We start from the raw sequence: 16,005 nt of genomic DNA, 5'->3' as shown, positions 1-16,005 counted from the left end.
ATGCGGGCTCTTTTTTGGTTCCATATGAACTTTAAAGTAGTTTTTTCCAATTCTGTGAAGAAAGTCATTGGCAGCTTGATGGGGAGGGCATTGAATCTATAAATTACTTTGGGCAGTATGGCCATTTTCACGATATTGATTCTTCCAACCCATGAGCATGGAATGTTCTTCCATTTGTTTGTATCCTCTTTGATTTCATTGAGCAGTGGTTTGTAGTTCTCCTTGAAGAGGTCCTTCACATCCCTTGTAAGTTGGATTCCTAGGTATTTTATTCTCTTTGAAGCAATTGTGAATGGGAGTTAACTCATGATTTGGCTCTCTGTTTGTCTGTGATTGGTGTACAAGAATGCTTGTGATTTTTGTACATTGATTTTGTATCCTGAGACTTTGCTGAAGTTGCTAATCAGCTTAAGGAGATTTTGGGCTGAGACAATGGGATTTTCTAAATATACAATCATGTCATCTGCAAACAGGGACAGTTTGACTTCCTCTTTTCCTAATTGAATACCCTTTATTTCCTTCTCCTGCCTGATTGCTCTGGCCAGAACTTCCAGCACTATGTTGAATAGGAGCGGTGAGAGAGGGCATCCCTGTCTTGTGCCAGTTTTCAGAGGGAATGCTTCTAGTTTTTGCCCATTCAGTATGATATTGGCTGTGGGTTTGTCGTATATAGCTCTTATTATTTTGAGATACGTCCCATCAATACCTAATTTATTGAGAGTTTTTAGCATGAAGGGTTGTTGAATTTTGTCAAAAGCCTTTTCTGCATCTATTGAGATAATCATGTGGTTTTTGTCTTTGGTTCTGTTTATATGCTGGATTACATTTATTGATTTGCATATGTTGAACCAGCCTTGCATCCCAGGGATGAAGCCCACTTGATCATGGTGTATAAGCTTTTTGATGTGCTGCTGGATTCGGTTTGCCAGTATTTTATTGAGGATTTTTGCATCAATGTTCATCAAGGATATTGGTCTAAAATTCTCTTTTTTGGTTGTGTCTCTGCCTGGCTTTGGTATCAGGATGATGCTGGCTTCATAAAATGTGTTAGGGAGGATTCCCTCTTTTTCTATCGATTGGAATAGTTTCAGAAGGAATGGTACCAGTTCCTCCTTGTACCTCTGGTAGAATTCAGCTGTGAATCCATCAGGTCCTGGACTCTTTTTGGTTGGTAAGCTATTGATTATTGCCACAATTTCAGAACCTGTTATTGGTCTATTCAGAGATTCAACTTCTTCCTGGTTTAGTCTTGGGAGGGTGTATTTGTCGAGGAATTTATCCATTTCTTCTAGATTTTCTAGTTTATTTGCATAGAGGTGTTTGTAGTATTCTCTGATGGTAGATTGTATTTCTGTGGGATCGGTGGTGATATCCCCTTTTTCATTTTTTATTGCATCTATTTGATTCTTCTCTCTTTTCTTCTGTATTAGTCTTGCTAGCGGTCTATCAATTTTGTTGATCTTCTCAAAAAACCAGCTCCTGGATTCATTAATTTTTTGAAGGGTTTTTTGTGTCTCTATTTCCTTCAGTTCTGCTCTGATTTTAGTTATTTCTAGCCTTCTGCTAGCTTTTGAATGTGTTTGCTCTTGCTTTTCTAGTTCTTTTAATTGTGATGTTAGGGTGTCAATTTTGGATCTTTCCTGTTTTCTCTTGTGGGCATTTAGTGCTATAAATTTCCCTCTACACACTGCTTTGAATGTGTCCCAGAGATTCTGGTAGGTTGTGTCTTTGTTCTCGTTGGTTTCAAAGAACATCTTTATTTCTGCCTTCATTTCATTATGTACCCAATAGTCATTCAGGAGCAGGTTGTTCAGTTTCCATGTAGTTGAGCGGTTTTGAGTGAGTTTCTTAATCCTGAGTTCTAGTTTGATTGCACTGTGGTCTGAGAGACAGTGTGTTATAATTTCTGTTCTTTTACATTTGCTGAGGAGAGCTTTACTTCCAACTATGTGGTCAATTTTGGAATAGGTGTGGTGTGGTGCTGAAAAAAATGTATATTCTGTTGATTTGGGGTGGAGAGTTCTGTAGATGTCTATTAGGTCCACTTTGTTTAGAGCTGAGTTCAATTCCTGGATATCCTTGTTAACTTTCTGTCTAGATGATCTGTCTAATGTTGACAGTGGGGTGTTAAAATCTCCCATTATTATTGTGTGGGAGTTTAAGTCCCTTTGTAGGTCACTCAGGACTTGCTTTATGAATCTGGGTGCTCCTGTGTTGGGTGCATATATATTTAGGATAGTTAGCTCTTCTTGTTGAATTGATCCCTTTACCATTATGTAATGGCCTTCTTTGTCTCTTTTGATCTTTGTTGGTTTAAAGTCTATTTTGTCAGAGACTAGGATTGCAACCCCTGCCTTTTTTTGTTTTCCATTTGCTTGATAGATCTTCCTCCATCCCTTTATTTTGAGTCTATGTGTGTCTCTGCACGTGAGATGGGTTTCCTGAATACAGCACACTGATGGGTCCTGACTCCTTATCCAGTTTGCCAGTCTGTGTCTTTTAATTGGAGCATTTAGCCCATTTACATTTAACGTTAATATTGTTATGTGTGTATCTGATCCTGTCATTATGATGTTAGTTGGTTATTTTGCTCATTAGTTGATGCAGTTTCTTCCTAGCCTCGATAGTCTTTACAATTTGGCATGTTTTTGCAGTGGCTGGTACCGGTTGTTCCTTTCCATGTTTAGTGCTTCCTTCAGGAGCTCTTTTAGGGCAGGCCTGGTGGTGACAAAATCACTCAGCGTTTGCTTGTCCGTAAAGTATTTTATTTCTCCTTCACTTATGAAGCTTAGTTTGGCTGGATAGGAAATTCTGGGTTGAAAATTCTTTTCTTTAAGAATGTTGAATATCAGCCCCCACTCTCTTCTGGCTTGTAGAGTTTCTGCGGAGAGATCAGCTGTTAGCCTGATGGGCTTCCCTTTGTGGGTAACCCGACCTTTCTCTCTGGCTGCCCTTAACATTTTTTCCTTCATTTCAACTTTGGTGAATCTGACAATTATGTGTCTTGGAGTTGCTCTTCTCGAGGAGTATCTTTGTGGCGTTCTCTGTATTTCCTGAATCTGAATGTTGGCCTGCCTTGCTGGATTGGGGAAGTTCTCCTGGATAATATCTTGCAGAGTGTTTTCCAACTTGGTTCCATTCTCCCCGTCATTTTCAGGTACACCAATCAGACGTAGGTTTGGTTGTTTCACGTAGTCCCAAATTTCTTGGAGGCTTTGTTCATTTCTTTTTATTCTTTTTTCTCTAGACTTCCCTTCTCGCTTCATTTCATTCATTTCATCTTCCATCTGCGATACCCTTTCTTCCAGTTGATCGCATCTGCTACTGAGGCTTCTGCAATCTTCACGTAGTTCTCGAAACTTGGCTTTCAGCTCATCCATCTCCTTTAAGCCCTTCTCTCCATTGGTTGTTCTAGTTATCCATTCTTCTAATTTTTTTTCAAAGTTTTTAACTTCTTTGCTATTGTTTTGAATTTCCTCCCGTAGCTCAGAGTAGTTTGATCGTCTGAAGCCTTCTTCTCTCAACTCGTCAAAGTCATCCTCCATCCAGCTTTGTTCCATTGCTGGTGAGGGACTGCGTTCCTTTGGAGGAGGAGAGGTGCTCTGCTTTTTAGAGTTTCCAGTTTTTCTGCTCTGTTTTTTCCCCATCTTTGCAGTTTTATCTACTTTTGGGCTTTAATGATGGTGATGTACAGATGGGTTTTTGGTGTGGATGTCCTTTCTGTTTGATAGTTTTCCTTCTACCAGACAGGACCCTCAGCTGCAGGTCTGTTGGAGTTTACTAGAGGTCCACTCCAGACCCTGTTTGGCTGGGTGTCAGCAGCGGTGGCTGCAGAACAGCGGATTTTTGTGAGACTACCAATTCAGCTGTCTGATAGTTCCTCTGGAAGTTTTGTCTCAGAGGAGTACCTGGCCCAGTGAGGTGTCGGTCTTTCCCTTCTGGGGGGGTGCCTCCCAGTTAGGCTGCTCAGGGGTGAGGGACCCACTTTAGGAGGCAGTCTGTCCGTTCTCAGATCTCCAGCTGCGTGCTGGGAGAACCACTACTCTCTTCAAAGCTGTCAGTCAGACAGGGATGTTTAAGTCTCTGGAGATTCCTGCTGACTTTTTGTTTGTCTGTGCCCTGCCCCCAGAGGTGGAGCCTACAGAGGCAGGCAGGCCTCCTTGAGCTGTGGTGGGCTCCACCCAGTTCGAGCTTCCTGGCTGCTTTGTTTACCTAAGCAAGCCTGGGTAATGGCGGGCGCCCCTCCCCCAGCCTCGCTGCCGCCTTGCAGCTTGATCTCCGACTGCTGTGCTAGCAATCAGCGAGACTCCGTGGGCATAGGACCCTCTGAGCCAGGTGCGGGATACAATCTCCTAGTGTGCCGTTTTCCAGGCCCGTTGGGAAAGCGCAGTATGAGGGTGGGACTGACCCAATTTTCCAGGTGCCGTCTGTTACCCCTTTCTTTGACTAGGAAAGGGAACTCCCTGACCCCTTGCGCTTCCCGAGTGAGGCAGTGCCTCGCCCTGCTTCGGCTCGCGCACAGTGTGCTTCACCGACTGTCCTGCACCCACTGTTTGGCACTCCCTAGTGAGATGAAACCGGTACCTCAAGCAGAAATGCAGAAATCACCAGTCTTCTGTGTCGCTCGGGCTGGGAGCTGGAGACCGGAGCTGTTCCTATTCGGCCATCTTGGCTCCACCCTGGAAGGAGATTCTTCTTGGCAGACTTCAAATAAAAAACATTTTCCTATTGTTGAGGGAAGCTTAGAAAATTTCTTAATTAAATTAGAATATAATTAGGGGCTTGAATATTTTGAGAGTTGGGGCAGGAACATTAATTGCTTGAAAGTGTTGGGGTTTTTTTTTCTTAGACACTTTGAGTCATTTCTTTGCTCTATTAGTGTTTATAAATGCAGAGAACTTATTTCAGATCTGAAATTAGAGGGTTTTGTTGTTATTTAAATAATTACACTTTACTCAGATATATTCTGTCCAATAAAAATAGAATATAAAGTGTCCCCAGGGTAGTATTTTGTCTAATGGTGTAATTTAGCTGAGATGTAAATTGTTTTAACTGTACTGGCTTTGTGTATCATCAGTATGCTAATTTTTCACAATACATCATATTTTAGTGCTTTGCCATTATAATTTCCCTAAAATTACTTAGAATTGGAGTAGTGGATGAGAACAAATTAATGTTTTTTAGTGTACACAAATACAAAGTAATCCTTTTTTTTTTTTTTCCTTAGGAACCTTGGGTAATGTGGAACATGGGAATCAATATCAGATAAAATTGATGTATGAACATAATCTTCAGAGAACAGCCTGCAATATGACCTATGGATCATTTGGTGGTGTAAAAGGTAATTTGCTTTTAATCATGAGTATGCTATTTCAAGTGACAGATTTAGAATATTTGGTCATATAAAACAGAGGATTAAGTGGTTTGACTCTCAGAAAGAGTTAAAATAGACATTTTATTGAAACCTTTGTATCCAAATGCCCAAGCAAGTCTGTGGCCATACCACCCTGATATTGTCTGATCTTGGAAGCTAATCAGGGTCGGGCCTGGTTAGTACTTGGTTAGGAGACCAAATACCCAATCAAAATAATAAAAAAAACCAAACTTTAAACATTGGATGTCTTTGATTTTTATATAACCAGCACATTTTTATATGGTCTATAGAAACATTTCTAAAACTGCCTTTTCTGCAGATTTTGTCTTTTATATATAAGCTGACTGAAACTGAGCTTTTTTTGTGTGTGATGGAACTGTGGTACCTGACTGTCTCTCTCAGTGGAAAAAATGGTTGACCTCATTGACAGGAAGTCACTGCTCTACCTGCTACAGGCAGGATAAAGCTGCAAACACCTCTCTCCACTCTACCCATATCTGGGGCTGCTGCACAGGGTCATGTGGGTCATTTCTGCACAGGGCAGCTGGAAGAGCGGGGGATGTGGGGCTGAAATACAGACTTGATCCTGCTCATCGAGCCATGCTTTCTGGCTTGGAGTAAATCTACCCAGAAGAAGGGGTGCTTTTTGTATGTTTCAGAAAGGCATCACCTTTATCTAGTACTGGCTCAGTGAGACTGGGTTCCTCCCACCTTGGCAGAGGGGTGTCTTTTTCTAATTAGCACAAAGGCCACCTTCATTGTGTCCACTCAGTCCCAGAGCTTCCAGATTCACCAAGGCTTGGTGCTTGCTTGTGTACACTCTTGCTGTTGGCATGGGAAGGCTCTTATTTCCAAACCAACTTCTCTCTGTGCACTGTGACAGGGTGGTAGAGGAGCTGGTGTTGCTGGATTGAGGATAGGAAGCCAGGTGGTGACACTTACCTGTGTGATTGTGTGACTCTGTGTGCATATGTATCTATGTTCCTGCGCCACCTGCAGAGCATGTAACTAGGGATTTTATAATATCTTAGCTCTTCCTGGACTCATGTTTTATGAGTTTATTGTTTAGCTGTTGCATTGTATTCTTCCTTAGCAACATAAGAAAATGATTTCATTTTGGAAGTATTATTCATTTGTGTGAACTCAGTTTTTTTGTATTAATACATACAGATAAAGACAAGGAATAGTTGAATTTGGGTATACCAAGCAGCATCAGGGATATTTTTGGTGGTGATGTGCAAATAAATATTTTGTGTAACTGGAGTGATGTGAAACAAAACACGTGGTTAGGTTGGAGGACTGCTTGAGTAACAGGAATGAATGTTTGGATTACTTGAATGATAAGGAGGTATCTAGAGTTAGATGGAGAGAAATTTAGATGAGGGGAGAGTCTGTCAGTGAAGTGCTTCCTCAGCTTTTAGAACTGATTTTTACTGTCCTTTGAAAAAATATCTGACCTGATTAGGGAACCTAGGCCTCCCTTGTTTAATTAGCTATTTTCAATTCACTTTTCCCTACCGAATCTCCAAAAAGCAAATTGCTAAATTCCATACATCCTAAAAAAATTATGACATGAGAAAAAAATGCTTTGGCCAAATAAAAGTGTTTTTTGATAGCATAACAGTGGTTCTTTAGATCACATCAAATGTTATATAGCAGGGATCCCCGACCCCCAAGCTACAGACGCGTAGTGGTCCATGACCTGTTAGGAACCAGGCTTCACAGCAGGAGGTGAGTGGCAGGCAAGCGAGCAAAGCTTCATCTGTATTTACAGCCACTCCCCATCGCTTGCATTAGCCTGAGCTCCGCCTCCTGTCAGATCCGGCTGCATGAGATTCTCATAGGAACGCAAACTCTATTGTGAACTGTGCATGTCAGGAATCTAGGTTGTGTGCTCTTATGCAAATCTAATGCCTGATCATCTGTCATTGCCTCCCATCATGCCAAGATGGGACCATCTAGTTGCAGGAAAACAAGCTCAGGGCTTCTACCGATCCTACACTGTGTTGAGTTGTGTAATTATTTCATTATGTATTACAATGTAATAATAATAGAAATAAAGTGCACAATAAATGTAATGTGCTGAGTTATCCCAAAATCTTCCCCCTTCCTGGTCTGTGGAAAAATTGTCTTCCACAAAACTGGTCCTTGATGCCAAAAAGGTTGGGGACCACTATTATATAGATTGCAGTATACTTTTTATTTTATTATCAGATCAAGTTAACCCTGTTGGATACAGTGAGTTCTAAATTTCTCTTCAAAGAATCAGTATGTCAGTATGTTCAGTTGTTTGTCCTCCATTTTAAAGTTTAACTTCCTTGTAGTTTCAGTAAATAGCCTTTTCCACCAGTTTTAATCAGTAGTTCACATCTGTTCCCCTGGTCACCTGCTCTGTCCTGACTTATCCTGGTTGCCTGCTTTGACCTCAGTCAGCCCTGGTCACCTGCTCTGACCTAAGTCACCTTTAGTTACCTGTTCCATAACCGTCTTTCCTGCCAAATTGCTTACCCTGCCACTCTGGCTCATACCCTGTTCTCTTTAAAATAGCCAATCAGAATTAGCTTAGACTGTGTGGTCCAACCCTAGCCAATAGGGGAACAACATGGCAGCAGGGGCTAACTGTGTCAGGAATAAGAATCCCTTCCCCTCCCTTGTTCAAGTGTACTCTCACCATTGCTCCATCTGTGAGTTGCACCCTTCTATAGATGTAAAATTGCCTTGCTGAGAAATTTTTTTTTTTTTTTTTTTGAGATGGAGTCTCGCTTTGTCATCAGGCTGGAGTGCAGTGGTGTGATCTCGGCTCACTGCAACCTCCGACTCCCTGGTTCAAGCAATTCTTCTACCTCAGCCTCCCAAGTAGCTGGGATTACAGGCACATGCCACCATGCCCAGCTAATTTTTGTATTTTTAGTAGAGATGGGGTTTTCACCATGTTGGCCAGGATGGTCTCGATCTCCTGACCTTGTGATTCGCCTGCCTCAGCCTCCCAAAGTGCTAGGATTACAGGCGTGAGCCACTGCACCTGGCCGAAAAAATTCTTTGAGCGCTAGTTATTCTTTTTGGCACCGAGGGAGAAGCATTTGTTTGTAACAATCTGGTGGCCCGTATGGGAGTCTATTCTCCCCTGGAGAACAGGTCTCCAGTTGCCTCTCGTGGGGAGACATGTCCCACTGCCTTGTTTTGGTGGCCTCAGGGTGAGAGACTGGGGATCCACCTGGTGTGACAAATAAACCCGGGCTGGCAACCTGGGAAAAAGGATCCTCACATACCATGGTGACCAGGTAACTCTGTGCACAGAGCGAGGTAAGAAACGTCATAAAGGCGACAAAGTATTTCCTTGGTGGTCGGGATATTCAGGGGGCTGAATGTGCATGTGAATGATCACAAGCACTCCTACTTGCGGTGCTGCTTGTGTGAATGGTACAAAGTACTACAGCTGTGCAGAGTGAGTGGGTCCTAGCTGCGATTCCGTGGTCACCTCATATGGCTTAGGGCGGATCCTGCCGTGGGATTTGTACTAGCATGCTGATGCCAAGAGGGACTTAGATCTCCTCCAGGGGAGCTGCCAGAGTGGACGAAGTGCAAGAAGGGTGCAAGGAACCTCCTGCAGGTGGAACTAAAGGATAGGCGGGACATTTCTGTTATGAGAAATTGAACCTAACAGCCCTAGCAAACCTCTAGAGAATAATAGGTGAGACATTTCTATATACTTCTTTATACCTGGAAATCCCAAAGTGCTGGGATTACAGGCGTGAGGCACCATGCCCAGCCAAATCTTTTATTATTTTTAATATAACTTGAAAATCCTGTTCGAGACAGAAAGCCAGTTTTCACCTTTGCATTAGTACACTATTGATGTCAACCAATTCTTAATAAAACCTTATAGACAAATCTATTCAATTTTAGTTTGATCATAAGATAAGATTCTTATAAACCTTGCATATAACCCTTTACACCTTTTTTTGTTGTTGTTGTTAAAAAGCAGATCAGTGCTCTAAGAAAAACCTGTTGTGCTTTTATTCCAATGTTCAATTTATGGAAAAACAGAATAATACACCTTTAACTTTAGCTGATATGTTCACACACAGAATTTTCTTTTACAGGATTAGTTTTTCACCAACCTTCCACAACTTGTTCAAACCTTCGGCTTTTTCCCATCTAACTTAAAACAATCCTTGGTCAGGTGTGGTGGCTCACGCCTGTAATCCCAGCACTTTGGGAGGCCGAGGCAGGTGGATCACGAGGTCAGGAGATCGAGACCATCCTGGCTAACACGGTGAAACCCCATCTCTACTAAAAATACAAAAACAAAGTTAGCTGGGCATGGTGGCGGGCGCCTGTAATCCCAGCTACCCGGGAGGCTGAGGTGGGAGAATGGCGTGAACCTGGGAGGCGGAGCTTGCAGTGAGCTGAGATCACACCACTGCACTCCAGTCTGGGCGACAGAGCGAGACTCCATCTCACAAAACAAAACAAAAAACAAAACAAAACAAAACAAAACAAAACAAAACAAAATCCTTTAACTCTCTAAACTAGGCAAAAAGAAAAAAATCCACATTCCCATGCCTTCTTATAGTCTTTTTTCAAAAGCACATTTCATTTTCCTGACACATCTTGCATATAAAACTCTCTAGTAGTCTCAATTACATGTTACACTGTTAACTCTTAGAAACTTACTTTTGGTGAAAAATCTGGTAAGTACATGATTTTAATTATGTACTAGGTGTGGAGCCTAGGGCCCCAGACAGAAGTACAGATAAGGTCTGACTCTCATGTATAGTTAGGGGATGTGGCTAACTCCACATGTAACCAGGCCTTACTTAAAATCTAATGGCTCCACAGCAGTTAAGTTGAACAATTTTCAAGAGTCAAAGAAGCAGTTTATGACCTTAAAGCATTTATCAAACCTAATATCTGACCTGCCTAATTTAGACCAAGTGTCTTTATTTTACTAATAATCTTTAAAGCTGTGTTTTTATTTCCCAAAGATTACTTAAGTCACGTGAACTAAAAGGCATTATAGTCTTAATTTTTTGACAATATTTAAGTGCTTATTATTTTTAAACCAATTAATCAGAACTTTTATATATATATATATATATATAAACATCACACACACACAACACATATAGATACACAGACAAAAGAAGATCCAATAGTTATAAGATTTTTCATTTGCCAGTTTCTAAGTTTCCCTTTAAAGCATTCAGTTTCTAGCCCTAATAAACAGGTATAGGTGGAAGGCGAAACAGATCCCCCAAAATTAAGGATTCCATTTTTATACCAGATCCTGGATCCCAAAAAAGGGATGGGTATCAGCCCATCTCCCATGGGAGTCTTGTCTCTTAGTAGGGGATGGGGACATTTCCATACCTTCTAGGTGGCCAAGAGCATGCTTCTCTGATCCAAACATGGAAAGAGCTGAGTGTCCTCTCATAACTTCCATTAGCTATCCCCAAAAGTGTATTTCCTACATAGTTATTACACATGAAATTTCTTGCATAATGTGAAGTAATTTCTAATACCCCCAAAAGTAAAAAATACGAGAGGGATCTATCTATTTTCAATTCTTAGGGTTCCACGAGGGAAACAGAAGTCTTTTTTCCCCCCAAAATGGGATCTGCAGCACCTCCTCCATTTTTCCCAAGGTGTCCCAAGCTGTTAGATATTATCTTAGGTCCTCTCGTGTGCATCAAGAATGTCAAGAAGACAAAACGGAGAAAAACAATTCAGTTGACTGAGAAGAAAAAAACCTCTTTTCCAGAAAAACACAATCCAGGAAGAGGGAAAAGAACATAAAGGCCTTTAAAATGTATGTGTAACTTGGATATCTGCTTTTAAGTAATCTGACTTTTAACCATAGTGCTCCTTAAAAAAAATTCCTTATAAACCTCTTATTACCCTACTTTAACCAGGCCAAACAGACAATATTTCTGGCTTTTAAACATTACCAAAAGTAACCTCACAGGTGACACCAATAAGCCTTAGTTACTAAATTACAGCACTGGACAGTTTCCATTGCCCTTCCCATAAAGAGCCAAGAGCAGTCAATTTTGAGCTTGCAAAGTCTTTTAACTGCTTGAGATAATTTTTAGAGCTCTGACGTAAACTCCAAAATTCCTGTCCTCCAGATGGCTGAGAACAAGAGAAAGTACTGCCATGTACTTAAAAGGTCAAGCTCCCAAGGACATAAAACAAGACAAGAGGGGAACCTCATCCAGTTTTTTTGTTTGTTTGCTTCAGGAACCTGCAGCAAAGTTTGTAGCTGACTAGTTTGCTGGGCTAGCTTGAACAGTCCTAAGCCCATGTATCCTAAGCCCATGTTCAATCTTAAGGTACCCCTCTTTATGACAGAATACAGTAAAAAACATTTATAGCAGAAAGTTCCCCGGAGTCGCTATAGCTTAAGACCAGCCTCACAAATCCTTTTTCTCATTAATTAAAATATTTCAAGAGGTAGTGATTTTTACCACTCCTACAAGCAGTTTGCACAGAGAGAGAGAGAGAGAGGAAAAGGAAGGGAGAAAAGCATGCCTGCAGTGGGGTGGGAAGACGAGGAGCTTAGGGGAAGCTAGAGAAAGACCCACGCATTGCAGTGACACTAAACAAAAGTTCAGGTGGTTGCTTGTCATTTGCTAAGGAATCTTTTCCAGCAGTCCCATCAGCTTTCAAGTTTCCGCTTTTGGGGAGAAAAGAAGCTCCCCATATCCGGTGATCCTGTACATGCCTAATCCCCCCACAGCCATCAGCAAAGAGTGCAAGGCAGATTAATCCAAAGAGAATAGCAGTTAACACCCCATAATGCCAAATTCATTTTTAACCAAAAGGGATTTTACTGAGAGGGGCTTCTAACCCCCTAAATCTTAAGAAGGACTCTAACCTTCCTAAGTTGGGTCTCGAACCCAAGTTTGTCGAGAATCCTTACTTTTTATTAAGAGGGCATTTAACCCATTCTGTCGTAGGAGAGACTTTAAATCTTCTAAGTTGGGCCTCTAATCCACCACTTGACCAAAGTCGGCCAATGGGTTCTGCAGTCTATTTCCTTTGGGTCAGCATCTCCTTTGTATTGTTCTTTCATGGTTCACCAGGAAAATGTTATTGGAAAGGGGTCCTGATCCAGACCCCCAGACAGGGTTCTTGGATCTCAAACAAGAAAGAATTCAGGGCAAGTTCATAGAGTAAAGTGACAGCAAGTTTATTAACAAAGTAAAGGAATAAAAGAATGGCTACTCCATTGGCAGAGCAGCCCTGAGGGCTGCTGATTGGCTATTTTATGATTATTTATTGATTAAATGCTAAACAAGGGATGGATTATTCATGAGTTTTCCTGGAAAAGGGTGAGCAATTTCCCCAGAACTGAGGTTTCCTTCCCTTTTTAGACTATACAGTGTAACTCCCTGATGTTGTCATGGCATTTGTAAATTGACATGGCACTAGTGGGAGTGTCTTTTAGCATGCTAATGCATTATAATTAGCAATAATGAGTAGTGAGGATAACCAGAGATCACTTTGGTCGCCATCTTGGTTTTGGTGGGTTTTGGCTGGCTTCTTTACCACATACTGTTTTATCAGTAAGGTCTTTGTGACCTGTACCTTGTGCCAACCTCCTGTCTTATCCTGTGACTTGGAATGTCTAACCTTCTGGGAATGCAGCCCAGTAGGTCTCAGCCTCATTTTACCCAGTCACTATTGAAGATGGAGTTGCTCTGGTTCCGATGCTTCTGACAAAGCTATGAATGAACATCTTTTTACATAAATCTTTATCTGCATTTCTGATTGTACAGAGTGGAGAGGTTGAATTATTAAGTCAGACACTTGTAAAATTTTTTTTTCCAATATGAAAGTAGCTTTATTCCTTAAATACTGTATAAATTGTGAAAAGTACAGAACTTAGGTAGAAGAAAGTAAGACTCCAAGACGTGTACATTTCATAAGAAAGCCCACTTTCTAAGCCTGATGTCTTTAATGGGTATTTAATGTGCACCTTTCCAGGAGCGAGTGGGTGATTCTTTTAATTGGAAAGCTTCCCTGGAGTTGATGTTATTTAAAAAAGAAACCTAAAAATCCTTGTTTTCTACTTTCCTCTATTTCATATGGCATCTTATGGAATTATTGTTTGGTAATCATGTCATGTCTCGATAAAAGAATTAAACAAAACTAAAACCCAACACAGTTTTAAGCAAATGTGTTATTTAAAGTATGGAAAGGCAGTGGGAGAAGAGGGGTGCAGTATTTTGTGTGTGTGTCAAAATGAACTAACACTAGATGGCAATCCTCTATAAGTTTTGGCCTTAGTTGCTGCTGCCTTAGAATAAGGTATGGCAAGAAATCACTAATGGAGGAATGTTGATCCCATAATAATGCTTTGCCTTTTATTAAAAATAAATGTAACTTCTTCGAGTTGCACAACAGGGTGGGTTTTTAAAAGACAGTTAATTATAACAGATAACAATATAATATAAAAGTGCTTTCTAGCTGTGCTTCTCAAACTTTTAACTTTTTTAAACTTTTAAGTTGCATTTGAATTATAAGGGGATCGTGATTAAAATGCAGATTCTGACTCTTGTAAGTCTGAAATTGGACCTTAAATTCTGAATTTCTGACAATATTCCAGGTAATGCTAAGCTGCAGTGATCTAGAGGTGTGCTATAGCCCTATGTCTGCAAAATGCTTATTTTGTATCAGGCAGTGTTCTAAGAGCTTTACAGGTTGAAAAAGTAACTGTGAGTGGTGGAGGGAGGATTTCTACCCAGCCTGTCTGCATCTGGAAGCTTCTGGTATTAGTCACACTAAACTGCCTCCTTGATTGGGCCGTGAGTGAATTTACCTCCTCCCCAATTCAGAAAAAACTTTCCTATCAGAATGGAGTGTAGTTTGGTTTCGCTAAAGTTAAGTGCATATCTTTGATTCTTGATAGATTATGGGAAATATGTTAAGTAAGTTCTGGGTCATATGTTTGCTTTTTCAGTTTTATTTTTCTGGTTGGTGCTTTGGTTTGTAAGAAAAGTCCAAAAAAATAAAAAATTCCTCCAAAAATTATAATATTAATTGGTTGTATTGGGCTTTTATTTATTTATTTTTGCAGAGGGGAAGTGTGTTTGAAGTTAACAATGTTTGCTGTTTTTTAAAATTTAAATCCAAGCTGCTTTTTTGAAGGAATATGTGATTTTGGGTTCTAATAAAATATTAGTTTATCTTTGTTTTTTATGCTCTTGACAAATTAATGCTTGCAAAATTTAGTGAGCAGCATAAGCATAGACAAACAAGTTAGTTTGGACATATACTAAATCAATTTCGAAAAGGTAGATTTTAATAGATTTAAGATATATTAGTAATATTGGTGGAATTTATTTGTTTTGGTAATTTGAACTCTACTTGTTTTTGAAAACAGAACAAAATGATATTTTTGCCAGATTTTCACTTACTTTTGTTTCTTTGTGTTACTAAAATTTCCAATGGTTGTTAATATGGTATTTTACCTAGTTAAGACAAACTTGCCGTTTCAAAATATTATTGATTCACAGAAAGCCAGTGGTGAAGAAAAAAATATTGTTTTAAGGTCAACAGCTGCATATACTTAACTTAGTAACATAAGATACTTCTTGTAGTCTATGTAGTATCAAGATATTTGAGCTAGAATTTCCTTCACTCATAGTCTGATTTAGAGTCCCTGTAGTAACTGACCCAAAGTCCTCAGTTACCCTAAATTTGCCTTGTTGGCTGTGAAAAGATGATGAACCTTATAATATATAGGAATCTTTCAAGTGTGTAACAGGGACACTGGGAAGGAATTGTTGGTTTGTTGTAGGTGCTTGGGCACTTTCAGGGACTGAAGCAAGTCTGGTGTGTTGTTCCTCCCTTACATCATCTCTCTTTGTCCCTCCGTCTGCCCATCCCCCCATCCATTCGATGCATATTTACTAAGAATTCTGAGTGCCCAGGCACTGTGTTAGTTTTCTTGGAATAGACAGATAAAGAAAAGACAGTTTATGGGCTGGCCATGGTGGCTCATTCCTGTAATCCCAGCACTTTGGGAGGCTGAGGTGGGTGGAGACTTGAGGTCGGGAGTTCGAGAGCAGCCTGGCCAACATGGTAAAACCCCATCTCTACTAAAAATACAAAAAAATTAACTGGGCGCAGTGGTGGGTGCCTGTAATCCCAGCTACTTGGGAGGCTGAGACAGGAGAAATCGCTTGAACCCGGGAGGTGGAGGTTGCAGTGAGCCGAGATTGCATCATTGCACTCCAGCCTGGGCGACAGAGCGAGACTCTGTCTGAAAAAAAGAAAAAAGAAAAAAGTTTATGTTCTCAAGTAGCTCACAATCTAGGAGTAATAAAGATGAAGAGTTAACTATAATATAATGAGGTAAATCATGATAGAGATGAATATGTACAAAACGATGCCCCGGGATTAGAGCAGCTCCCTGTAGGTGAGTGAATGTGTGTGTGTGTGTGTGGCGGGTGGGGGTGGGGTGGGGTGGGGGGAGGGGCGGGGGCGAGGGGAGTAAATGAGAGTGGGGAGTGTGCTGTTACCTTTTTTATTCCAGCCCTTCATTTTTATCCTCTTTAATCCAGAGATTAGCAATTCCCAGTTTCAATTTTATGGTCTTCAGTATGGTCTTTAGCCTTCGT

The 16,005-nt window shown here is 40.7% G+C and overlaps 1 protein-coding gene across 5 annotated transcripts in view; it reads left to right on the top strand.

The window, feature by feature from the left end:
* BBS9 (Bardet-Biedl syndrome 9) overlaps nt 1-16,005 on the top strand; it is a 547,551-nt gene that overhangs the window by 68,359 nt on the left and 463,187 nt on the right. For 4 of the 5 annotated variants that reach the window (XM_058445811.1, XM_058445798.1, XM_032758349.2 and 1 more), the window contains exon 5: nt 5,228-5,341. In XM_058445811.1, coding sequence (XP_058301794.1) covers nt 5,228-5,341 — 114 coding nt within the window. Of the gene's footprint in view, nt 1-5,227; nt 5,342-11,093; nt 11,187-16,005 lie in introns of those variants that run through there. The other variant, XM_058445808.1, reaches the window with a different exon arrangement.

Source organism: Hylobates moloch, unplaced genomic scaffold (assembly GCF_009828535.3).
Source record: "Hylobates moloch isolate HMO894 unplaced genomic scaffold, HMol_V3 SCAFFOLD_1, whole genome shotgun sequence".
Taxonomy (NCBI): domain Eukaryota; kingdom Metazoa; phylum Chordata; class Mammalia; order Primates; family Hylobatidae; genus Hylobates; species Hylobates moloch.
Note: the sequence above shows the minus strand (reverse complement) of the source record. Positions and strands in the feature narration are given on the sequence as shown.